General features: G+C 46.0%; 1 protein-coding gene across 1 annotated transcript in view; it reads left to right on the top strand.

Annotated features, from left to right (window-relative positions):
- ELOVL5 (ELOVL fatty acid elongase 5) overlaps window positions 1-22,894 on the top strand; it is a 66,589-nt gene extending 43,695 nt beyond the window's left edge. Inside the window, exons 4-8 of the mRNA XM_043907733.1 lie at window positions 14,440-14,517; window positions 15,282-15,453; window positions 17,294-17,418; window positions 19,603-19,737; window positions 21,008-22,894. Of these exons, the coding sequence (XP_043763668.1) occupies window positions 14,440-14,517; window positions 15,282-15,453; window positions 17,294-17,418; window positions 19,603-19,737; window positions 21,008-21,151 (654 nt within the window). The 3' untranslated portion in view covers window positions 21,152-22,894. The remainder of the gene's footprint in view (window positions 1-14,439; window positions 14,518-15,281; window positions 15,454-17,293; window positions 17,419-19,602; window positions 19,738-21,007) is intronic.
- The last annotated feature ends 1,522 nt before the right edge of the window (window positions 22,895-24,416 follow it).

Below are 24,416 nucleotides of genomic sequence, written 5' to 3'. Positions count from 1 at the left end.
TTATAAAGAGCTGAGAAGAGTAGATAGTGAAGTTGGTGTTTAGGGTTTGAATGGTCTGTGTAAGTTCAGGCCAGATTGTTGCTTCTATAAAACAAAGATGTTGAAAACCAGATTTGATGATCTCAAAGGCTTAAGTAAGAGTGAGAGATAACATCAGAATCAGCACTTAGGCCTGCTGTTTTGACAGCACAGTGAGGCTTTAAAGTAGAAGGAGAGGAAAGCTCTCTCTGGGATAAGCACGATTTATATGCATTTTAGAAGCAGAACTACACTGTTTAGGTTTACAGCACAAAACGACTCCTAAATCTCTGGGGCAGAGAATGATGCCATACATAAAACAAACACTTACAAGTACTCCTGTTTAGATTTTTAACCTTTCAATTCTCCAAGGAGAGGAAAAGGAGAGAAATTAATATGAATCTTGCAGTGATTTCCCCACTAGCCTCGAGCTGTGATGGGGGGTCTGCCTGACTGTGTGGGGATGGGCGGGGGTCTGTGATGCAGGAGCTAGGGGGAAGCAAAGTGTCTGATGGTTAGAGACGCTGCCACAGAGGAAGGCCTGGGTCAGGTTCCCCCACGTGAATTTCATAAGGCAAGGTAAAGGTTTTATGATGAAGAGTTTATAGATGCTATTCTCATTGCTTTTATGCCAACAGTCTGTGAAATGCTTACAACTCCCTTTTTTTGCTTCTTTTCTGTCCTGTTCTAGAGCGAAAGCAGTTTAATTAGCCTCCGAGATGGAGATTGCGGGCCTGGAGGCAGGGGCAGTGACAGGCCTGGGCCCAGCCCTGTGCTCATCTCTCTGTTCCAGGAACAAAGCCGCAGTGAGCAGTCAGGTGTCTCAGAGCGAACCGCATGCTTTCCCATACTTGATAGATAAGAGAGCCATTTCCTTATGAAGGCTCTTATAGAGTTAATTATTACACATAGCAATATTCTAGAGAAAAAGTATTTAAGACTGCTAAATCTTATAGAACTTAAGTTATCTGCCTTATATATTTCTCAAACCCTAGAGATATAATCACAACTTCATAATTTAAGCTCCCTAATTGGCTGGTAAAGAGGGGAAGAAAGTGCTGGGTCACATGCCAAGTGCATGTGACTAAATTTGGGGATCTGTTAATAAGAGTGTTGTAATAGGAAGGACCAATTTTTCCTCCGAGACAGCTTGGTGGGAACATTAGAAAACGTTGAGCAGTATCTAAGCTCTGAATGTGGAGATGTAGGAAATATACAAAGGAGGTTAAATGTGTTTAGCTCACAACTTAGAATACATAGAGAGGTAATGGATAAGGGGACAATAATCCCTAAATCAAGTTTATAAAAATAGAGCCAGAGCAGATATTCTCGAGTTGAAAATTAACCCTAGTATCCACATTAGATGATATTTACTTTGGATTTTGTCTGACTTTTTTTTTTCCTGTACTTACATATCAGGAATATCCTGATAACATATCTTTTGTCAACTTCTAAATTTGATCGTAGCTACTGGTTTTTCCCTTTTTTCTTTTCTTAGCACTTAGTCCAGTGAATACTGAAACATAGGACAATTATGGAGTTTTATAACCGAACAAATAAAAGGGATCCCAGCTGGCCCCTCACTTCAGGGAAATGTGCCAAGAGTTGGAGCCATTGCCTGTGGTCACACCATTGGTGTGGTCATGACCATTAGTCTTTATTTACTCTCCTGCTTATCTGTGTTTTTGGGTTTGTAAAGAATTTTAAAAATAAATATGTAACCATTGATATTTTTGTTTGTTTAATCCTGTGGTATGAATTCATACCTGCTTGGCAAAGTTCTGGGTTAATATAAATAAAGTTAACTGTTGCAAGTAGACAAGAGAAATCTTATTTGAAAGAGGGAGATAAAAAGAAAATGAAAGGGGAGTCATTGAAGCTTTAAAATGACCTGAAGAAGGAAAATAACCAAATGACTATCTTAAAACCGTGAAATTCAGTTTAAGATATAGTTTATGCATTTGGTAGAAAGAAAATCAAAAGGAGAGACATGGCTTACCTTTTTTTTAGTAATTAAATTTATTTATTTTTAATTGAAGGATAATTGTGTTTGTTTCTGCCAAGCATCAACATTAGTCAGCCATAGGTATACCTATGGCTTTACTTCTAATTACCTCATGAACTTGATGTTCATTTCCAGGAAAAAAGGTCACAGATCTCTGAATTAGAAGTATTGTATGTTTGAACAATGATATGTTTTAGATTGGGATTAGGTGTTGTCTGAGATCACAGTCAGTGGTAAAGGCTTGAAAATAAAGTGTCAAGTTACAAAAGAGAAACAACTAATTTTGCATTACTTACTCAGCTTTGTAAAACTGTGTGCTCATAGCAGACATAAAAATCTTGCAAGCCTTTCTACCCACCCTACCCCCGAGGGGCAGGGCATGTTTCATCTGAATGAAAGCCCCACTGTGTTTTCAGATCATCCATATGTCTTTCCCCTCCCTCATCCACAAGATCAGAGAATCCCCACCTGCCAGACTGTGACTTTTCTCTCATTATTCAGGGCTGCACTGGACTCGGGTTTCCCCTGTTGTTCTCAGCCAGCAGAATAACTCCTTAGTTAACATCTCAAACACTCAGGTGGCTGCTCTGTCCTGACCTGGGACTTTTCTGGTGTGTCTGCCATGCTCTCCTGGGCTCTGGGCTCTTGTCACCAACGCAGGGAGGATCTAATTGCTTGGTTTGTCACAGTCCAGAGGGGAGCGTCCCGTGCAGGAATTGGACTCGGCACTAGCAGTGGGAAGCAGAGTCAGCGCGTAGACCTTGAACTTGAATGAAGAGAACTGCTGGCTGCCTTCCTGTATCCTGTCCACTCAAACCCCCAAGACCAGGTTCTTCCTTTCTTTGGGTCTCTGCCCCCTAGAAACTCCCAGTTTCTTCAGACCCAAGCCCGCCTCAGTTTGACAGTCCTTGTCTCATTCTGAGGACCTGTCTCAAGGTCAGTTCCTCTGTGTCCTCTTGAGGGCTTGGCTCTGAAGCAGTGATCCCAGCCTCTCCTGCCTCCTCACGGTCCCAAGGAGCCGGACGCCTTCTCCCCATCACGGTGTCCTGGGGATGTGCCCTCCAGCCTGTGTCCTTCACATGCACCTCACTGACTGTGGTTACAGTGTTCCTTCCGCATCTTTTGTGTCCCATTGTTAGCATGGCTCCAGCATTGAGACAGAAAAAAGCAAATGTTGGAACCATGTTTTATTAATACTGTAACAAAGATAAATCACAGACTAAAAGCACGATTGTTTTTTCAGTGTTTATTCCCTTGCAGTGAGAACTGTGTGTTGGTGAAGTAGTGTGAGAAAATTCAATGACATGAATCAAAGATTCAGAACATTTAAAATGTAATTTTAGAAAATGATTGGTCGCTAACTGGATCGGTGATCTGAATTGGCATAGATTCACAACTAATTTTTTTTCTTTCCTTTTTCAATCTACTTAGAATTGTAAGTTTGAAACTACTTCAGAATATGGAAAATAAAATCACAGAAATATTTATCTAGGTACCTAACAAATATTGACATTACGGGTTTGAATTTTTTGTTTAAAAAGAAAACATAACAAAAAGGTATCAGAAGTGTAGCCCCTTCACAGATGTAACTTTCTTCCGAAGTGCATATTTCTTTCCTGGCTATGTTTCTGTACATTTTCCACATATGTATGTATATATATGTGACAACTTATAGGATATTCGGAGACAGTTTTTTTTTAAACTTACATGAGTGGTATATGGCTTTATATATACTCTTTTTCAAGTAGCTTTTTTCAGTCAGCATTATGTTTTGAGACGATATGTTGACTCTTAGGGATTTCATTCATTAGTTTTAACTCCTCTTTATTACTTAACTGTTAGAATTTATTAAGTCATTTGATCCATTCTTCTTTGGGCGGACATGTAGGTTGTTTCCAGTTTAACAATGTTGAGTTGAGATCCTTGAAGAATCATCTCCCAACACTATCTTTCTCCTTCACAGAAACTTCATTCTTATTTTGCATTTTGTATTTTTTTGATATAGTACATAAGCAGAGTTTTGTTATTTTCTATTTATTCTCCTAGGCTGCGGTTCTCATGTGCTTTACTAGCTAGAAATTATATGTTGGCATTTGAGGTAAAGGGCTTTTGCAGTTAAGAAGGAACTAAAAAGTACTTTTTTTCTCTCTGATCAGAAACCTCCCCCCCAAAAAAAAACAATGCTGCATTGAATGTTCTTGAATGTGTCCCCTGTGCCGATATGAGTGGAGTGAGTGATTTTCACCAGGCATACACTTAGGAGTTAATGATTGAATCTTGACACTTGTAGTGGGGAAATTTTAATCCATTTTCACTTAGTATGCTCATTATTATTTTTAGAATGATTTCTCTCACCTTCTGTGTGTAAGTTTTCTTTGCTCTTTTGCTTTCTTTCCTGCTTTCTGTTGAACTTTTTTTTCATTTTGCTGATTTAAAAGTTACTTACTATTTAGTAGTTATTTGTAAGTTTTCAACATGCACCTTTGACTTAATAAATTCTAAAGTGAATTGCTGTTTCTACTCCTGAACAATGCAAGGATCATAGATGATTTGGGCTTTGAGCCCCCATCATCCATGATATTGTTGTCAGGGTTTCATTCCACCTCTTTCTGAGACCCTAAACAGTCATCATTACAGTCCGTGCTTACTGATTTTTTTTTTTTTTGTACACAGTTCATCTGTGAAACCTCTTCTTTGCTTTGAGCTTCAGTTTTCTTCTGAAATAGTTCCTTTTCTGTGAAAGGTAAACTCTTAGTCCTTGAGTATCATGTCTGTGTATATATACTTGAATATATTTTAGCAGGACATAGAATTCTAAGTTGGCAGTTATTTTCCCCCAGCACATTGCACATTTATTCCAGAGAAGTCTGCCGCAGTCCCATTTTTGTTTGTTTTGTAGGTAACCTTTTTCTTTCAAGATGTTTCTAAACTTGTGTTTAAGAATAAAAACAAAATGTATCTAAATAGTAGTTCACTCTTACTTGTCTCAGGATGGTGTGCATCCAAGCCAAGGATTCATATATTTCTTAATTTTGGAAAGTCCTCAGGCATTGTCTTCTCCATACTTCCCTCTCCTCCTCCATCAGCTCCATCTGGAGCTCCTGTTAGACGTATGCTGGACGTTCTCACACCTGTGTACTCTCTCTCGAGTTTTTTGCATCTTTCTTTCTCTTCTGCATTCCTCTAATTCACTTGTACTCTCAACCATGTCTAATCTGCTATTTCATCCATTTCTAGCTTCAGTTACTATGCATCTTATATCTCTAAAAATTCACTGCTTGTTCTTTTTTCCACTCCATAACCTGGAAACTTTTCTTTTTTATCCGTGGTTGGAGGTGACTGGGTCTCAAACTTAACCATTTGCTGGTGTTGCTTTTAAAAATAGTCTTTAAAAAGTGTTCTTTCAGCTGTATCTGTGAGGTCATGCCTCTGGGACAATTATTATATCTATGTTGACCTTCTTTTTAAAAACAAAAACTGGACGGTTTGTTGGGTGTCCTGTGTAAGCATCTGAAGCCGATATCGGTGGGGTCATCTCAGGTAAATGTATCTGCCCCAGAGAAGAGAGATTTTTTTAAAAGGACTTGAATATAAGCTCACTTCCTCTTTTCTGAGTTCTTTCTCAGGGAAGCAGCACCTTTATATCAGGGCTTCCTTGGTGGCTCAGACAGTAAAGAACCTGCCTGCAATGTGGGAGACGCAGGTTCCATCCTTGAATTGGCAAGATGCCCTGGAGAAGGGAATGGCTACTCACTCCAGTATTCTTGACTGGAGAATTCCATGGACAGAGGAGCCTGGCGGGCCGCAGTCCATGGGGTCGCAAAGATTCAGACACGACTGAGCCGCTGACACTAGACTCCCCTTGCAGTTAGGCATCAGTGGTGCTGGAGCTCCTCTGCTGGTCCCCATGGCATTTGTGCGTTGTGCTCACAGTGGGGGTGATGGTTGTGCTTTAGTCCAGTTGGCTGCACTGCGAGAACAGAAGTCATTTTTTAATTTGAATCTTCTCATCAAAACGTCCGGGACTTCTTTACAGGGAAGATGAAAGACATCGAGCATTTGATGGGACAGGTGTTTTATTTTCCAGCCTGTCTGTAATTTTGGAGGCAGTGCTGTCGACACATCTCCCCAGGCACCTGGCAGCCCTGCCTCCCCGCCTCTGGCTTTGAAGGTCCTCAATAGAGCTGCAGAGCAGTTGCTCTGGAAACATTATATTCTAAACAACCTTGTTTTTCTTTCCCTTCAGGCTTTCCTAAAATAGATAGGTTATTGTGGGAAAAACCGGATTTGGAAAAACACTTAAAAGACCTGGGCAAGTAATTATTGCATTTTATTTTAAAATGATTTTGTTTACAAAAATATTTTGAAAAAGACATTTAGTACTCTTCTGCTTTTGCCTATTGAACAGAGGTATAGAGAGGCTGAAATGTTGGTGATGTTAATACTTACAAGAAAGGCCTGACTGTTGCCTCAAACACTTCTCACACACAGTTCCCTGACAGCTGAAATTCCTTGCTCAGAAAGAAACCTCTCTCGGGGGGAAGCATCGCCTCAGTTACTTGCCCATCCATTCACCTGGCACTGCCCTAGAGAACGCCTGCAGTGGGCACTCAGAGAGAAGGATGCAGCCCAGACAGCCTCTGCCTGAGCCGCACACCCAGGGGACAGGGAGGGAAGGCCTTTCAGTAGAAACGAAGCTTTGGCGTTGGTCCAGAGCCAGGCTAGACTCTTCTTAACTGACCTGCAGACCTTGGTAACCCGGCCTTGCAGCTGGTGTTAACAAGATGGTGGTAGGCTGTTCAGGCACCCAGTCGTTTCCATCTCTCTGCGACCCCATGGACTGTAGCCCGGCAGGCTCCTCTGTCCATGGGATTTCCATGAATCCTGCAGTGGGTTGTCATTTCCTTCTTTAGGGTTGCCATTTCCTTCTCCAAGGGATCTTCCTGACCCAGGGATCGAACCCACATCTCCTGCATTGCAGGCAGATTCTTTACTGTTGACCCACCAGGGAAGCCCGGTATAACAAGGTTCAGTTCAGTTCAGTCGCTCAGTCGTGTCTGACTCTTGGCGACCCCATGAATTGCAGCACACCAGGCCTCCCTGTCCATCACCAACTCCCAGAGTCCACTCAAACTCATGTCCATTGAGTCGGTGATGCTATCCAGCCATCCCATCCTCTGTCGTCCCCTTCTCCTCCTGCCCCCAGCGCCTCCCAGCATCAGGGTCTTTTCCAATGAGTCGACTCTTCGCATGGGGTGGCCAAAGTATTGGAGTTTCAGCTTCAGCATTAGTCCTTCCAGTGAACACCCAGGACTTATCTCCTTTAGGATGGACTGGTTGGATCTCCTTGCAGTCCAAGGGACTCTCAAGGGTCTTCTCCAACACCATAGTTCAAAAGCATCAATTTTTCGGCACTCAGCTTTCTTCACAGTACAACTCTCACATCTATACATGACCACTGGAAAAACCATAGCCTTGACTAGACGGACCTTTGTTGGCAAAATAATGTCTCTGCTTTTTAATATGCTATCTAGGTTGGTCATAACTTTCCTTCCAAGCAGTGAGCGTCTTTTAATTTCATGGCTGCAGTCACCATCTGCAGTGATTTTGGAGCCCTAAAAATAAAGTATAACAAGGTACCAGTCTACAAATGCTCAGCTAAAGCAGACTCAGTTTGCAAAGCAGGAGTCAGTAGGTAAGCTGGAGATCTCTCTTTAAATTACACAGAGGATGCTCTGCTGGGGCTTCTGTATACAGCAGGAGCAGACCTAGTCACGAGCCTTCTAGTATTTGGGCAGGAAGAGCAGACGCTTGTCTGGAATCACAGCAAAGACATATACAGTACCTGCCTTGTGCCTGGTACTGGTCCCACTCACTCGGTGTTCATCACACGGTTACTGACCCCATCCTGCAGAGGCAAAGTCCTGGGTGGACCTGGGATTCGAGTCTGAGATTCAGGCCATTGTGCATCACCTTCTCAGAACACTGTCTCAGCTTGGGTTTTCTCTCCCAGCCCCCAGCAGCCCCATAAAATAATGAGTGTTTTTTGTGGGACGTGTGGAAGCAGCCTACCAGAAACCACCGCTCAGGAGACTGAACAGTGAGAGAAAGAAACTGCAGCATAAAACAGGGCCCGAGGCTGAAGGATGAGTGCCAGACATACCTGTGTCAGGCTGGTCTGGGGACAAGCTGTTTCTTCGTGCTTTGTTCTGAAGCCGCCTCTAGTGCACAGAGCCTGTCCTTATGACGTAACCAAGAGTATTGCAATCAGCTGTAACCCAGGGGTGTTCCTGGTCCTAAGTGGAAAAAAGCACATTTGGAGGTCATGGGTATGAAATTATCTTAGTGGGCATCCTTCTGCTCTGGACAGGAGAGATGTGAAATTCACACCCACATGCTTTGATTTGACCCTTTTCCATAATAGCACTGTCAAGATTGACTAGCTAAACCCTAGAGAAAAGGTACTTTTCCGTTGGGAGTAGCTGATGGTTCATTTTATTTTTTTAATTTTTTTAGACTTTTTGTATTGGGGTATAGTTGATTAACAATGTTGTGATAGTTTCAGATGAACAGCGAAGGGACTCAGCCATCCATATACATGCATCCATTCCTCCCCAAACTCCCTTTCCGTCTAGGCTGCCACATAACATTGAGCAGAGTTCCATGTGCTGTACCGGAGGTCGTTGTGGTTATCCATTTTAAATATAGCAGTGTGTATATGTCCATCCCAAACTCCCTGACTATCTCTTTCCCCCCCTCCTTCCCCCCTCCAGCAACCCTAAGTTCATTCTCTAAGTCTGTGAGTCTCTTTCTAAGTTGATTTGTATCATTTCATTTTAGATTCCACATGTAAGGGATGTCATATGATATTTCTCCTTCTGTCTGACTTACTTTACTCAGTATGACAGTCTCTAGGTCTTATGGTTCATTTTAAACCAAGCATCTGCTGAAGGTAAAGATCCAGTGAAAGGTCTGCTTTTTCATAAAATTATTCATGGTTAGCGTATCTCTGTTGCGTTTTCATTAAGAACTCAGAACAGACAAAGAAGGTCAGAGGAGCTTGGAAGTGCTGTTGGAGATTACATTTGAACCCAGAGTCAGGATTTCTCAGGTGCTGATCCCACCAGCGCCATCGAGAAGCTGTGTGACTTCAGACCACACACTTCGGTATTCATCTGTTTCCTTAGTAAAAACATGAACTTGTTCCAGGTCTAACAAGTACACGCTTGTACACGCCCACAGGGACAGTCAAATCTGTGAAGAAGTCAGCCTCACACACTATCGGTGGTGTTGCTTATTTTAGCAAAGTCCCTCGGGTCCTGGGATGGTTGAATTTCAGCATGGTTAGTGTCTGTTCTCTTTACCTTTCATTCCGTTTCTGCTTAGATGGATATAACCACACAGCTCATCAAACTCTCATCACTAAAACCATTAGCCCCTTTTCAAAAGGGATCATCTTGTTGCTCTGAGATCTTGGGATGTCAAGTGAGTGACTGATGAGGGCCACACAGGATGACAGTTTTCTGCTTAAAGTGTTTCGGATGACCTTGTTTTCTTGAGATGCTGTGGTAGTATTTCAGTAAGTGCCATGGAAGTGGTTATCGTAGTACAGGGTATGTGCCCTGTTTGTGGTTAAATTGTGGTATTAGATGAGAAAAGTCATCTCTCTCCTAGAAAATCAACTCGAGGTGGTTCACTCCATGAACTGCATCATCCAGACCCAGTGGTGATGTTCCCCTCAGTTTTCTTCTTTGAAAAGATGCATGAAACCACTTTGCTTATTGAATTTGCCTCATAAGGAGAGAAGAACGCTTCTAGCTGGGCTTTAATTATCGCTCTGCACATGCTCCTGGCCTGACTGAAGTTTGCTTTACTCCAGAGAAGGGGCGTGATGCTTCTCCGCAGTGCTGTGTGTGTCTTGGTTAATTGGGAAAAGCCAGGTGTAGGGTACCTGGAGCTGCCTCGGTTGCTCTTGGAGTGGCCGGCGGGATCAAGGGCTGCGGAGGGTGGTGGCCAGCTGCTCGCTGTGGCCTGCTTCTCCATTGGAGCACAGCCCTGCCCTCTCAGGGTGATCCTCAGAAGTCAAGGCTGAGCCCCGCTGCCCTCACTTCCGGTGCGCACCGCTGGCCCCGCCCCCTGGGCCCTCCCCCAGGCTGCAGTGTGCTGAACCTTCAGGGGCGGACCAGAGCCACTCTTGGGAGGAAGCCAGGCCTGGCGAGAGCATTGTCTCCTCCGAAGCACTCCTCGCAGGCTGGAGGGGAGGCCAGGCCTTGGCTCTGAGAGCCTCTGGGCTGTTACTCAGACACACTGTTTTCTTCTGATGGGAACAGAGACACCAGGGTCCTGATACCGGCCACTTTTACAAAAGGTGGCAGAGACACTTAGACAAGTCAACTCAAACTCCGGTGCTCGATCCCCATGTGTTAAGTTATCCTGCCCCCTGCCCCCCACCGCTCCTTTTTTTATCCTATCTCTTTTGAAGCCAGGGATATTCAAGAATTAAAACTTTCCATGTCCCCGTAGGACATCTGATGAGGACTGATTTTCACCTTGTGAACAGAAGACTTTTTTTTTTTTCCTGCAAATAAAGCATCAGGTCTAGATTTAAGGAACAAGAAGCAGCACCTTGAACTCTGTGATTAGTTGGGCAGATATTTGTTCAGCATCTCCTAAGTATGAGTACCCCCTGTGCTGGATTTTGTGGCTGAGGGAGCTGCAGCCAGTGCCGCCAAGAGCTTAAGACAGCATGGCGTAAGACAGAGCCAGTGACACAGGGCTTAAAGATCATATAAGCAGGTAGGTGTAAGTCTTGGAAGGGTAGGCCCGGAGGCAGGAGACCAGGCTTGAGCTGGAGTGCTCACGGGAGCAGTCATGAAGAAAATAGAATTTTAGCAGACCTTTGAAGGATAGAGAAAATTTTGAGAGCTGGAGCCAGAGAGCATTGCAGTTGAAAAGGATAAAGTAATGGTTTCCAGCAGTTACTGTGGTTATCTTTTCTGCCAGGCTGGGTGATATAAGCCTTCCACACTTCATCTCATTAACTTCCCATGACAGGCGGAACAGGAGACAGTCTTTATCCTATTTGAGGAGTGAGGAAACGAAGACCTAAAGAACTGCTGTCTGTTTTTGTAAATAAAGTTTTATTGGTTTCCTGTTTTATGGTATTTTAAGTGCGTGCGCCCCCCACCCCCACCGCCACCGCCATTCGTGATATAAAAGAACTACAAGTTTCTTTTTTCTTTAAGCCTACCTTTATTTGGGGGGCTTCCCAGGTGGTGCAGTGAAAGAATCTGCCAATTCAGGAGACTCAAGTTTGATCCCTGGGTCGGGAAGATCCCCTGGAGGAGGAAATGGCAACCCACTCCAGTATTCTTGCCTGGATAACCCCATGGACAGGGAGCCTAGCAGGCTACAGACCTTGGGGTTGCAAAGAGTCGAACACTACTGAGCCCAAGCACTAACTAACTTATTATTGTTGTTCCTTAAAATTTCTTTGGCTGGGAGAGCTCTTCATTGTAACTTGAGGGCTTAGTTGCCCCACAGCATGTGGGATCTTAATTCCTGGACCAGGGATTGAACCATGTCCCCAGCTTTGGAAGGAGTCTTAACCACTAGACCACCAGGGAGGTCCTTCAAGTTTCTGTTTTTAAGAGAAGGCATCTGTGAACAAAGACTTTACATTCTCTTCTGGTGTATTTGCAAACATTTGCCCCTTCTTACTGTCAAGGGGAAAAAATGCACGTACTAAGAGCAGATGCCCAGAAGTGGTGTTGAGTTCGCTTTGAAGTTTCTACACTGTCTACTCTCTGCTCCTGTGATCAGAAACGTCAATTCAGGAAACAGCCCACTGGGCTCAAGGTGCGGCGGAGGTGGGGGTGCGGTGCACTTTTATAGAAGAGAAACAGATTTTGCCGTTGGAGAACGTGTCCCACCTGGAGAGGATCACACCTGTGACCTGGGCTTCTTTGTCTCCATCCTTTAATCCAGTGGAGTTCCAAAAAGTTCTTTTTCCGTACCCTCCAGCACAGAAGATAATTTATCAGTTCCCTCATAGGATAGAAGGAAGGGCAGCAAAGAACACTGAGTTCTGTCTCCCCTCAGGTTTCCAGCCTAGCACAAGTGCTACACACACACACACACACACACACACACTCTCTCTCTGTCTCTGCTTTAGACTCAGGCTTTATTTCATGATTGCTGGGACTTGTAATAGGTCTGTATGCAGTATGCTTAACTGATACGACTTTAGAAAGGGAAAGACCAGAAAGATACTACACCTTCCAATAAATTCTCTGTGGGTCTGGTTTTTCGAAGATAGTAGAGTATAGCTTACATGTGACCTGTTTTCAAAAAATCTTAACATAGTACTGTAAAAAATTAAAACAGAACCTTTGAAAATAATTTAATCCAGCCTCCTCCTCTTAGAGTAAAACATGATCAAGGTCTAGGGGGATTTAGGTGACTTGCTAAATTCTGCTCCCTACTCCTGGATTATTTCCATTATAAAATGGTGTGTTCTGAATCACTGTGCTTGTCTTTGGCCACATAACTCGTGCTTTTTTCAGGTGCAGAAGGTGACAATGCAAAGCAAAAATAACAGAAAGGAAGTTAGTAGAAGGAAAGTCAGATTGAGGCAGGGTGTTGAGAGTGAGCACAGTGGCTACAACCACTGCTAGCTTCTATCTTGGAGGTCAGACTGGATGGAAGTTGAACTGTTTGTCCTCAGACCCTTGTGATCAGCTGATGTTCCCTGTATGCAACCCCTGCCCCAAGTCATGCTCTGTGGGAGAACCTTGAGGTTCTCTTGTGTCTCAGTTACTCTTTCTCACAACACTGGTAGGCGAACTGTTTCTTACTGGAATCAGATAACATGGAACCAGTGGCTCCCACTCCTAGTTGCACATTCCAGTTGCCTTGAGTGTGTTGTGAAAGGCCCCACAGTGGCCTGGAGGAGGCCAGGCATTAGTCATTTTTAAAAGTTCCCCCGGTGAGCCTATCATACAGCTGGGATGGGAACCACTGTTTAAAGCCAGTGGTTGTGAAATATCAGTTGCATTGAAAATCACCTAAACAGCCTGTTTTTACACCATGGAATTTCACACCGAACAATGTCTGATTTGGTAGGTCTAGGGTTGGGCCCAAGATTCTATATTTCTAGCAAATTCCTGGGTACTCCTGGGAGAGGCTGCTGTTGGGTGGGAACCACATTTTATAAACCACACTGTTAGATTCTCTGGGGTTTTGGTTCTGACGGTCCAGCTGGGGCCCTGGCATTTGCATGTCACTTGAGTTCCCTTGTGATGCTCATGCAGCTGGACTGGGGAACATGCTAAGAACCACACACTGAGGCCCCGGGGCCGGTTCCTCATGTGGGATCCACGGATGAGCTCAGGCGTGAGGTAGACCACCTCTAATTTCTCCTCCCCTGCCCTGTTGACCACCAGAGGGAGGGCCGCCAGGAACACTTGAGGACGCCAAAGCTTCAGAAGGAGGTGGTGAGCTGCAGTCTACGTGGAGAAAGAGGCACATCTCATGGGTGTCTGGCTGGCTGGAACGTAGTGGATAGACAGTGTGGACATGCACAGGGGCTCGGATCACACGTTCCCTCTGGAACAGGTCCTTAGGTCTCGCCCAGCAGGTAATGACCTGGTGTGGCAGCTGAGGCCCCCGCGGAGAGCTGGTGGCCCTGCACTCTGCCCCCCCAGGTCAGGGTCCTCTCTGTGGCCCCACAGTGCCCACTCTGCTGCAGGTGAATTCTGCATTGTGGGCACAGCTCAGTTCTCGGAGGTCTGAGCCATGAATCTGCAGGTGACGCAGGAAACAGGGAAGAGGCTGAGGCTGGGCTCAGCTGCCCCAGGCTGGCAGCAGTGCCTGTCTTAAGTGAGGGCTCCAGTCCAGCCTGAGGTTCACCTGGGAACCTACGAGAAATGGGAATTCTTGGGCCCCACCCCAGACCTGCTGGACGCCCATCCCATCTGCCTTTCGACATGCCCTTGACTTCATTCTGGGCCTACACATTCAGGTTTGAGAAAGCCAGTGGTTTCCCCCGAGGCTTTGGCAGGGCAAGACCCTGATCTGATCAGAGAGGAGCCCACAGATGTCTGGATCCCTTGGGCCTCAGGACCGGGGAGGTGCTTGTGACGGAGGGTTCTGAAGAAAGGCGGCCTGGCCAAGCAGGGCCTGTGGAGGCGGCTGCCGGGGCTCTGGGCCCGCCCCTCAGGAAACTGAGTCCCTAGTGGACTCGCCCCGGCTCACCCTCCTGTCAGCACGGTTTTCTTGCCCAGAGCACCCTTGACTCCGCACAGCCCACAGTCTGCACAGACTCTCAACCTATGAAGTCTAATTGAACAGGGCGTCTTCTGGTTCTGATTTTGTTGGTGATTGGCTTTTTCTCTCTTTTTTCCTTTTTTCCCCAGTTAGTGACGGGAATATGGGAAGGCCAGTACAACTTCTTCTGTCAGGGCACACGCAGTGGAGGAGAAGCCGACATGAAGGTACTGGCTCTTAGTTTTCTTAATAAAGAAATTGTACAAGAGACAAGATGGCCGTCCAGGTAATCCCTGTGGACATATTTTAGAAAGAATTTTAAAAGCGGTGTGTGCCTGTGGTAAGGGAAATTAAGCAGCCTGGAAAGTATAGGAGGGGAACTAAAATCTCCCTGTCTGCAAAAGTGAGTCCTGTTAACAGCTTCCAGGGAAGACAGCGTGCATGCGCTTACCAGTATTTGCTCTCTGTTTACACAAACAGGTTCATCGGGGTGACGTCTTTAATCATCACCTGAGTGTGATCTGTAGAGTCCAGCTTCCATACTGGAGTATTTTTCAGGGTTTTGTTTTTAATAAAAGGTTGCAGTCTACCCTCAGCCTGGCAGTCACTTCCTCAGAGCCCCCGTGAAGAACCCCCTGTATGGCATTTAACTGGGCAAAACACAGCACTGGATATCTAGATTTCTTTCCGATTCTGCCGTGTGTCCTGTCACCTGCTCCACGCCAGCCCCTGAAATCGGAAGTACCTTTCTCATGGTTTTCCTCCTCCTGATGGCTCCAGAGAGAACAGGCAGCCTACAGGAATTTGTTAAAAGTCGTGAAGGGCATGAAGCCCTTGTAGAGCTTGCCCTGCCTTCACAACCCCCCCAACCCCCCAGGTGTTCTGGTCGAAGGCCCTGCAGAGAGACTAGCTTCAGCGGGGCCAGTGGTGCGGTGAGGTCCTAGGGTGGGCGCACAACCCAGCAGAGACACTGACGGCCCCTTCGTCCTAGATCATCCGCGTGCTGTGGTGGTACTACTTCTCCAAGCTCATCGAGTTCATGGATACCTTCTTCTTCATCCTCCGCAAGAACAACCACCAGATCACCGTCCTGCACGTGTACCACCACGCCAGCATGCTGAACATCTGGTGGTTCGTGATGAACTGGGTCCCCTGCGGCCACTGTGAGTCTGAACGGCTTTGGGGACAGGTGTGAGCAGAGAGGCTGAGTTGAAACTAAGGCTCTGAGAGGAAAGGTGCTGCTTCTGCAGGTTTCTAGGTCAGGCTGTGGTGTCCAGATTTGACTGTGGTGTCCAGATTGCCTTTAATGACACTCCACGTGGCCTGTGCACTCAGCAAGCCAACAGATCCTTTCTCTGATTTGAGGCACATCCTTTGCTGATGTGGCAGGATGAGGAAAGACCAGATTCCCAACCTGGGGCACTTGAACAAATCTGGACAGAATTCTCTGTTCCAGGATGTTCATCCTTGTTTGTGTACACATTTGGAAGGTGTTTGACACGGCAGGGACAGACCAGGAAGATGGAATCGCGCCAAGGAGTGGGTTCCAGAGAACAAACTTTTGCTGCAGTACCTCAGGGCGTCTGCACATCCTCTGACATAGTGACCCTCACGTTTCTGAAACGTGTTTAGCTGGGCAGCTTCTGGGACAAACACCAACATTTGAAGTAAATTCTCTAAGAAGGATGTGGAAAGCTTGTGATCTGGAAGTGTCCCATAGTTGCCTATGATTAAGTTGTCCCCGTCGAGTTCAACCCAGGAGGGCTAATATGGCCCAGTCAGAGTTCCTGATGTCCATCACCGACAAACTTGATCCTCTCAGTCTGCTCACATGTTTTCCCGCAGGATAGCACCACCCTTGATTAACTTAGCCCACCAGGATGCACATAGTCAGAGGAATCTAGAACCAGCAAGGGCTTTCCAAGTACAGCTCCTTCCACTTTGGGAGAACCCTGAGACAGTAGAACGGTTGGTAGAGCTCACGCCCCCTGGCTGTAGGTTACCTGCCTTAACTTTCTAATAGAAACGGCACCTGCCCACATTTTAAAGTGTGTTAGTCACCCAGTTTTATCCGACTGCTTGTAACCCCAAGGACTGTAGCCTGCCAGGTTCCTCTGTCCGTGGAGTTTCCCAGGCAAGAATACTGGAGTGGGTAGCCGTTCCCTTTCCCAGGGCGATCTTCCTGGCCCAGGGACTGAACCCGGGTCTCCTGCATTGCAGACAGATTCTTTACCATCCGAGCTACCTGGAAAGCCCCACTGGAAGAAGGCTTTAACTGTCAGATCCCACAGGATGACAAATGAGAAACAAGCAGAGAATGGATGTGACTCATCCAGGGTCACACCCCCAGTTACTGTCATAACCCAGCCTGACCACAGAGGGAGGGGAAAGCTGGTTGCTTTGCTTGGTTGCTGGCTATGGGGGCAGAGGACGGAGAGTCTGAAAAAAGACCGGGTGGTTCTACTGGAAATGACAAATTGTGACGTAAATAACGGGTCTCTCATCTCTAAGGAACTGGGCTCTAGACTCTCTCTTACTGATAAGAATATATGGCCTCTGCACCACAGCCCTCCTCCCCAGACCTCAGCAAATGTGTAGAGACGGCCAGCTTTGAGCATCCCACCCTTTGCGGCCATCTTTCCCAAAGGCTTCACTGCCGTATCGGAGGCACTTGGGCAGCATCCTCTGGGAGTAGGTGGGAGCCTGGCGGCAAAGCCTTTAGCTGCCACAGCGGGATGGGTGGTTCCTGACTCCTGGCTGAATGCCCACCTGGTAGCTGACCCTGGGCTTAAAGCCTCTTGAAGGCTGCCAGCCCAGATGGAAATTGATTTCTGATCACACGCCCATGCAGTGCCAGCTTGCTGGTGCAGTGTTTGCCTGTTCAAAAACATTCTTTTTTTTTTTTTTTTCCATTTTTGAATTTAAAAAGAATCTTGGGTTTTGTTACCTGTCACATACGGAACACTGATGTATCCTCCTCGCCAATTCCCTCTGTTCCTACAGCTTACTTTGGCGCCACACTTAACAGCTTCATCCATGTCCTCATGTATTCGTACTATGGCCTGTCGTCCATCCCGTCCATGCGGCCGTACCTCTGGTGGAAGAAGTACATCACGCAGGGGCAGCTGGTGAGTAATGCGGCCTCTTTCCGCCAGGACTTGCTGCCTGGGGTACACCCAGCTCTTCCTGGGCTGCCCTTGCTGCCCTCCTGGCTTCAGTGTTGTTGACTAGCTCCTGAGAGGTGCCCTTCCCATCCTCCCTCTCTCTCGATCCAGTTAAACACCTTGAAGTAAGCAGAGCGGGGAATTCCATCCATTTCAGTCGATGGAGACACCACGCCGGTGGGCAGGCATCTGGTTGAATTGGAGAACAAAGACTAAACTTAATTCTCTGACTTTAAGTTCAGCCCTTTCTTCTTAGTTTGTGCACAGAACATCCATGTGTGTCCGTGTTTTCTAATTATAATCTAAATCCAAGGTGCAATCTGTGTACCTGTGTTTCCAGGAGTGCCAGGATTTGCTGGGAGAAGCACAAGTCCAGGGTTTGCTAAGTCGATTCAGTCATGAATTGACTTTTTGCAACCCTGTGGACTGTAGCCCACCAGACGAGCCCAGGGTGCTAGTAGGTTACTAGGCAGCAAGGATGCAGGTGCTGGGTGACCGTTCAGCCCGTGTAGTGGCGGGGATGGCACTGCAGTGCCCCAGGTGACAGCCCCCTTCCTGGGCCCATGTCCCAGCAGCTGTTTGTACTTGATGGTTATTTCCCACCGTCCTTGTTAAAGCTTTCCTTGGTTGTCAGTATACTATACAGCCTTTTCCTCCTCTTGTGATTTCTTTCATAAACTGATTAATAATACTATCATTACTGTTCAAATGCTGACCTTCCTTGAGCTTACCACGTGCTCATGTCAAGTGAGCAGTTTTACAGGAATTGTTCTAGTAGCCTAATTTCATGTTACTATCCCTACTTTATAGAGGAGGATGCGGAGGCGATAGTCTAGGGCTAGCTGACTTGTTGACATTAGATGTTAAACTGTTAGCCCTGGTCTTGCCTTCTTAACACATTCTTTTCTAAGGAAACCAAGCTGATTCAGATCCCTCTGTGTCAGTTGTCAGTCTTCAATATTGAAAAATAACCATCTGGGGAAAAAAGAAAATTTGAGAAGACCTTCTGAGCTGCTTATGTGTTTGGTGTTTCATTAGCACCTCTTTGCCGGCTTCTGGACAGTCCTTGTTATGTCCCCTCACCCACCTGTGAGGAAGGGTCACTGTTCATCAGCCTCCTCCTTACACATGAGAAGTGATGCCAGGGTTGACTTGCTGCCCGTAGTGTGGTTCTGCTGAAGCCACATTTAGAGCAGGCTGGAGAGCCGGTCTCCTGTTGGCCTCTGCCCTTTGAAGTGGAAGATTGCAGCCGGTTTGCCGGTATTTATTCTATGCGCCACTACAGTTACTTCTCAGTCTAGAATACTTACCTTAAAAAAAGGAAACAACAACAAAAAAAAACCAGTTCCCTGCATAGAAACACTGGAAGGTGGCCCGAAATCCAGGGGGCAGAGCCTGGCCCTTCACTGTCACCCCTTAAAGATGCCCGTCCAGCAGCTGTTGCTTATCTTAACCCCTTCTTGCTGTTTCCCTGCTTCCCAAGATGTACCAGTCAGAAACAATCTATGGAATTAGCATTATATCCTAGGAAGAGAGTAAGTCTGTCTCCCAACCCCAGCCTTCACCAAATCAGAAGGTCCACGGATAAGGATGGGGAAAGGGTCCCATGAGATTGCACATCCTGCAGTGAGGTTCCTGGTCCCTCTAAACATACACCCCATGCCCATCCTTCCTTTGTGAAGAATAAACATCTCCTGTACTGCATTCCTGAAGTGTGTGTGTGTGTTGGGTTTTTTAAACATGTTTCCTTTTTTCCTCCTTCCAGCTTCATTGAAAGCTAATTCACATATAATACGGTATAAGTTTACAATGTACAACATAAGGATTTTGATGTGTGTATGTTGTAAATCTACTCCTAGCACTTCCAAATATACAATGAAAGTGTTGCTGGCTATTCCCCGAGCTTTAGAGAAGGTGACTTAAGCAGTTGGAAAGGGAGGAGTGTATACGTAAGACAAATACAGATGCATAACAGCTTTGGGATACGTTTAGCATATGCCTCCTGATTTTGAAATGACCTCTGTACCTACAGAAAGGTTAGTAAGTGTCCATTCCCAAACTCAGGGGTGCAGGGTAGAGCACCCATTTGGCAGACACCTTGACCGTGGGCCATGGCCGCATATTCAGCTATGTCTGCTCCCCACCCAGCTTCAGTTCGTGCTGACCATCATCCAGACCAGCTGTGGGGTCGTCTGGCCGTGCACCTTCCCTCTCGGTTGGTTGTATTTCCAGATCGGATACATGATTTCTCTGATCGCCCTCTTCACAAACTTCTACATTCAGGTAAATCTCACTCTTCTGTGGTGGTTGGGATTTGGGGTCCTTGCAGCCAAGGCCCTCATTCATTCCTTTATTGAGGAGCCCCTGCCTTGGCGGGAGCGGGGTGGAGGTGGGGTCACTGCCACTGTGGAAGGTGCTGAAGTCTGGCCAGACCTTGGAGTTCTGGGGCTTTGGCACAAGAGGCTCCGGGGCCCTGTGGGAAAGCAGAGCTGTCCCATTCTGCTTCCCTGGGGCTGCTGCAGACATGGCATAGTGAGTCTCAATCTCAGTCTCTCAGCCCCACTGCCCTAAACCCCAGGGCTAAATTAAATATCTGAAGAATTTTCCATTACAGTACCCAGCTACAGATAGAAATCAGCCCTTTTCCCCAGTTTTCTTACACTTCCTCTCCCCACTGCTCAGGCTTGGGGGCGCAAATCATTCCCAAGTGCATGATGTGGTATAGGTTTCTGCCCACAGAAGGGTCTGTTTAGGGCTGATACCCTGACCTTGTGTGGTCACTGTTGGCTCTCCTACGTCCCGTTACCCCTGGGTCTCGTGTGTGTCTGCTCAGCAGGGCCTGGCTCCGGGCAGGCACAGGGGCTGAACAGGAGCAAAATAAGAGGCCCTGAGCAGAGGCAGGAAAGCCAGCTCACATGCAGCAGCACCACCCCCCTCCATGCCCGGCCGAGGGGTGCCCAGCACACTTGCCCCTCCCTGCGCCCCCTCCAGACAGACAACTTTTCCCAGACATATCTGGGGTGGCGGCTCTGAGTTGCATCTTCCTCCTGCCTGGCTGGTAGCTCATGCTACACTTCAGGGCAGTGACAGATACAAGGGAGGTTAAAGAAAAGATGGGGTCCAGTGAAGCTGAAGTCACACCTGTTTTGACTGCCATTCATGGCAGAGTGCTTTGTAAGTAAGGGGCCAAGACAGTTGCTGAAGCCATGAGACAGTTTTGAAGGCAGAGGATGTGAGTGACAGCAGGAGACAGCAGGGCAGAGCCGAGTGAAGTGTAAATTGTATTTTCAACCTAATTGTCAAATAGCATCCATACCTCTGCCCATGACTCAGTGAACATACCCAGGCTGAACCTCAGAAAATGAAAGAATGATTGAAACCAGTGGCAAAAAAAAAAAAACACACATTTTCCAGATCACTTGACCACAGACATTGCTTCTTAATATGGTGACACCGGTCCCCAGAGGCTCTAACCCCGGCAGTAGGGATGTGGCTGGGCCCCACCCCGACCCCCATCCCTGCTGTGGCCCCCATCTGCCCTTATGTGTTGCAGACCTACAACAAGAAGGGGGTCTCCCGGAGGAGAGAGCACCAAAAGGACCACCAGAACGGCTCTGTGGCCGCCGTGAACGGCCACACCAGCAGCTTTTCTTCCCTGGAGAACAATGTGAAACAACGGAAGCAGCGGGAGGACTGAGGTCCGAGGGTTGGCAGCCTCTGAACCGCATCATCTGATTGTAAGCACATCTGAGTTGTGCCCGATGCTCGTTAACAGCTGCTGTAACTAGTCAGCCTACAATAGTGACTCACGTAGGACCTCTTCCATCAGTTCCAAACCCCTAGAAAACGTAGACAGATTATCCAATTAGACGTAAGATTTTTTAACATTTCTGGGCTCTCACCGACCCCTGCGCTAGACTGTGGAGGGCGTGTTATTGTAGTACACGACACTGCTGTTGCCTTATTAGTTATAACATGATAGGTGCTGAATTGTGATTCACAATTTAATAACACTGTAATCCAAACTTTTCTTTTTTTTGTTTTTTTACTGTAGATCATGCATGTGATTGTAAATTTGTATAATGTTGTTACAGTAGAGAAACACACATGCCTTAAAATTGAAAAAGCAGGGCCCAAAGCTTATTAGTTCAATTAGGGTATGTTTCAAGTTTTTATTCATTTCTAATAGCTCCGTTCAGAAAAGTCAACAACCGTGATTATGAAACTTAACGTGTGACACAGAACTTCAGGTGACTTGTCCGTGTGAAATCGGCACCTTCAGTTTTTGTAATGTGGCTTTAAATCAGGCAGGTTCAGATCTAGTGGAACAGTCAGTTTAACTTTTTAACAGATCTTATTTTTTTATTTTGAGTGCCACTGTTAATAATGTAAAAAGGGAGGGAGGAGCTAAAGCAGTCTTGATGAAACTTAAATATATATTCTTTGTCTTCAAAATTTCAGGAAGTGTGTAGGATGAGTAGGCCATTTTAAATTTCCAAAGTGTAAGTGTTTTTATACAGGAAACAAAGCCCATTTTGCTTTCCACTTAGAGAAGATGTATACTTTTCAAGAGACATGACTAAACAGTTAACCATTTGACAGAGGCCCGTAGATGAGCAGTGGGGGGACTGGTTGCCAGGGTCCAAATTTGGATTGATTTCTATACTGCTATCTATCTGTTTTGACACAAACTTCCTTTGAAAATGTGCCTAGCTTACCATAATGAATGGGGAGGGGTGGGGTGGGAAGGACCTTAGAAAAATTCAAGGTAAAATTAAGCAGATAGCTGCAGCATGAGAGAACTGGAGAGCTGAGTAGAGATGATTTGGTTAATGTGAATCTAATAGCACCTGTAAGGTTTTTTTTTCCTGCTCCGACTCTATAAAGATTTGTTTAGAAATGCTTGTTTAAAAATAAGACTGCTTATCCTAAAATCATGTCTCATACCCTAGAAGCAGTGGTCAAACAGATAAAGACTGTTGTGTGTGTGTCATTTTAAAGTGTTGAAATTTAGCCTCTGAATACCTTCTCCACTGGAGGAAAAAAACATTCATTGAACCACTCGTGACACATCTGAGAAGGTCATTGACAATGTATAAATGAATGGTTTGATATTTATGTAAATATCAGTTTATCATGCTTTAATTTTGCACATTCATGTTACAGGGAGCCAGTTGGGTTCTCTTAATTAGTCTTGTGGGTTTTCTGTTTGGAAGGAATCACGGCATCTGTTTACATTTACCTTATCAAATCTAGAATGTGTATATTTGTAAATGTATGTCTTCCTAGGTACTAGTTTGAGAATGTCTTTACATATTTCAACACAGAAACTATAACATTCAATAGTGTGCTGTCAAAGTGTGCTTAAGCTCATCTAGATATACCCACAATGTTAAATAATCTCTAAAATTAATCATTAAAACATTTTTGATTACCTGTGCTTGGTTTCACATTGTTAATATGCTACTAATTCTGAAAGACTGGAGAAAAGTCTGTTTTCTTCACCATCTAGGAAGTCACCCGAAAAAATGATGTAAATAATTCAGTTTGGAAGGTTATACTGTGGCTCAGCTCTTATTAGGAGGGATCCCCACATCGTTAGGCATGGTGGTGGCTGCACCCCACTTCCTTCCTCTAAGCCTTCCCTGGTTTCCATACTAAAGACCCCAGCTCTGAGCCCACTCCTTTTTCTTCCCTCCTCTCCCCCTTCCTCTCCCCAAGCTGTTAGAATTACTTCCCTAGATCTAGACCAGAGGTTTGCACATTTTTTCTGTAAAGAGTCAGCTACTGCCTGTTTTAGGCTTTGCTGTCCACACTGCTCAACCACCTTTGGTAGAGCTCAAAAGCAGCCTATTACACAGGTAATTACACAGATAATATGTAAATGGTTGGCCCTGGCTGTGTTCCAGTAGAACTTTATTTGCAAAACAGAAGACCTATGGCTGCAGTTCTGTGACCCCTAGTCTAGAGTAACAAGGGTCCAGCTCTGTCAGTTTCTTTGCCAAAGACCATTTCACATCCCAGGTCCTGCCCCGCACCGCACCCCCCCCACCCCCCACGCCTTCCCCAGTCTGACTTACTGGGTCCGTCCGTACCCACAATAGAAGTGAGGAAATGAACAGCCCCTTGTCCCTTCCTCCACTTCATACCACACGGTTCCTAGTGCAGACCTAACCCTGGCTTTGAGTATGTTCTCGTTTGTTAATATCACCTTCAAAATGTCATCAGAAACTGAATTTAGTATTGGGAATATCACTTGAAAAGTGCAGAGGACTGTTGGGGTTTGGTGGTGATGGTTACTTACATCCTTGTCCTTCCCCTCAGACCAGAACAAATTGAAAAGACATCAAAACCAGACTGATGGAAATCAGCATAGCTTATCTGTCACTGAGGAGGCTGGCTGGGGACACACAGACAGCACCAGGGCTCTCCAAATACCCTGTTGACATACCACGGTCAGCTCCAGCTCACTGCTGTTGTGGCTGCCCTAGTCTGTTGGTCTGGTGATGAACTGATGATTAAGATATTTTGAATATCAGCTCTGGAATTTACCCAGCTTTAGCTACAAGCTCCCTTTCTGTGTCAAGTTTTGTGCCCGGATGCCTATGATGCTCAATAGTATCTCCAACTTTGGCAACCAGAAAGTCACCCTCCGCCTTTTAGAGAAGTGAGTGGGTCAGAGGGCAGAGCAGGCCAGATGGTTTCCACCCTTTCCTCTTGTCTGTATGGAAGTGGAAGGGCAAGTTCACACACCTGTATGGAAAAGGGAGGATTCCCACTTCCCCTTCTGAGCAGCCTTGCCATTTACAGGTAAGGCAGTGTAGCCTAATGTGGGAAGCACAGCTCAGAGGCCACACTGCTGGTTGGTATCCTATCACTATGACCTTTAGGCAAATTGCTTTAACTTGGCCTCGGTGTTCCCATCTACCAATTGGGATGATGTCAGTACCTACCCTACAGGC

The sequence above is a fragment of the Cervus elaphus genome, chromosome 7 (assembly GCF_910594005.1).
Source record: "Cervus elaphus chromosome 7, mCerEla1.1, whole genome shotgun sequence".
Taxonomy (NCBI): domain Eukaryota; kingdom Metazoa; phylum Chordata; class Mammalia; order Artiodactyla; family Cervidae; genus Cervus; species Cervus elaphus.
This window is presented reverse-complemented; position numbering and strand designations above follow the sequence as displayed.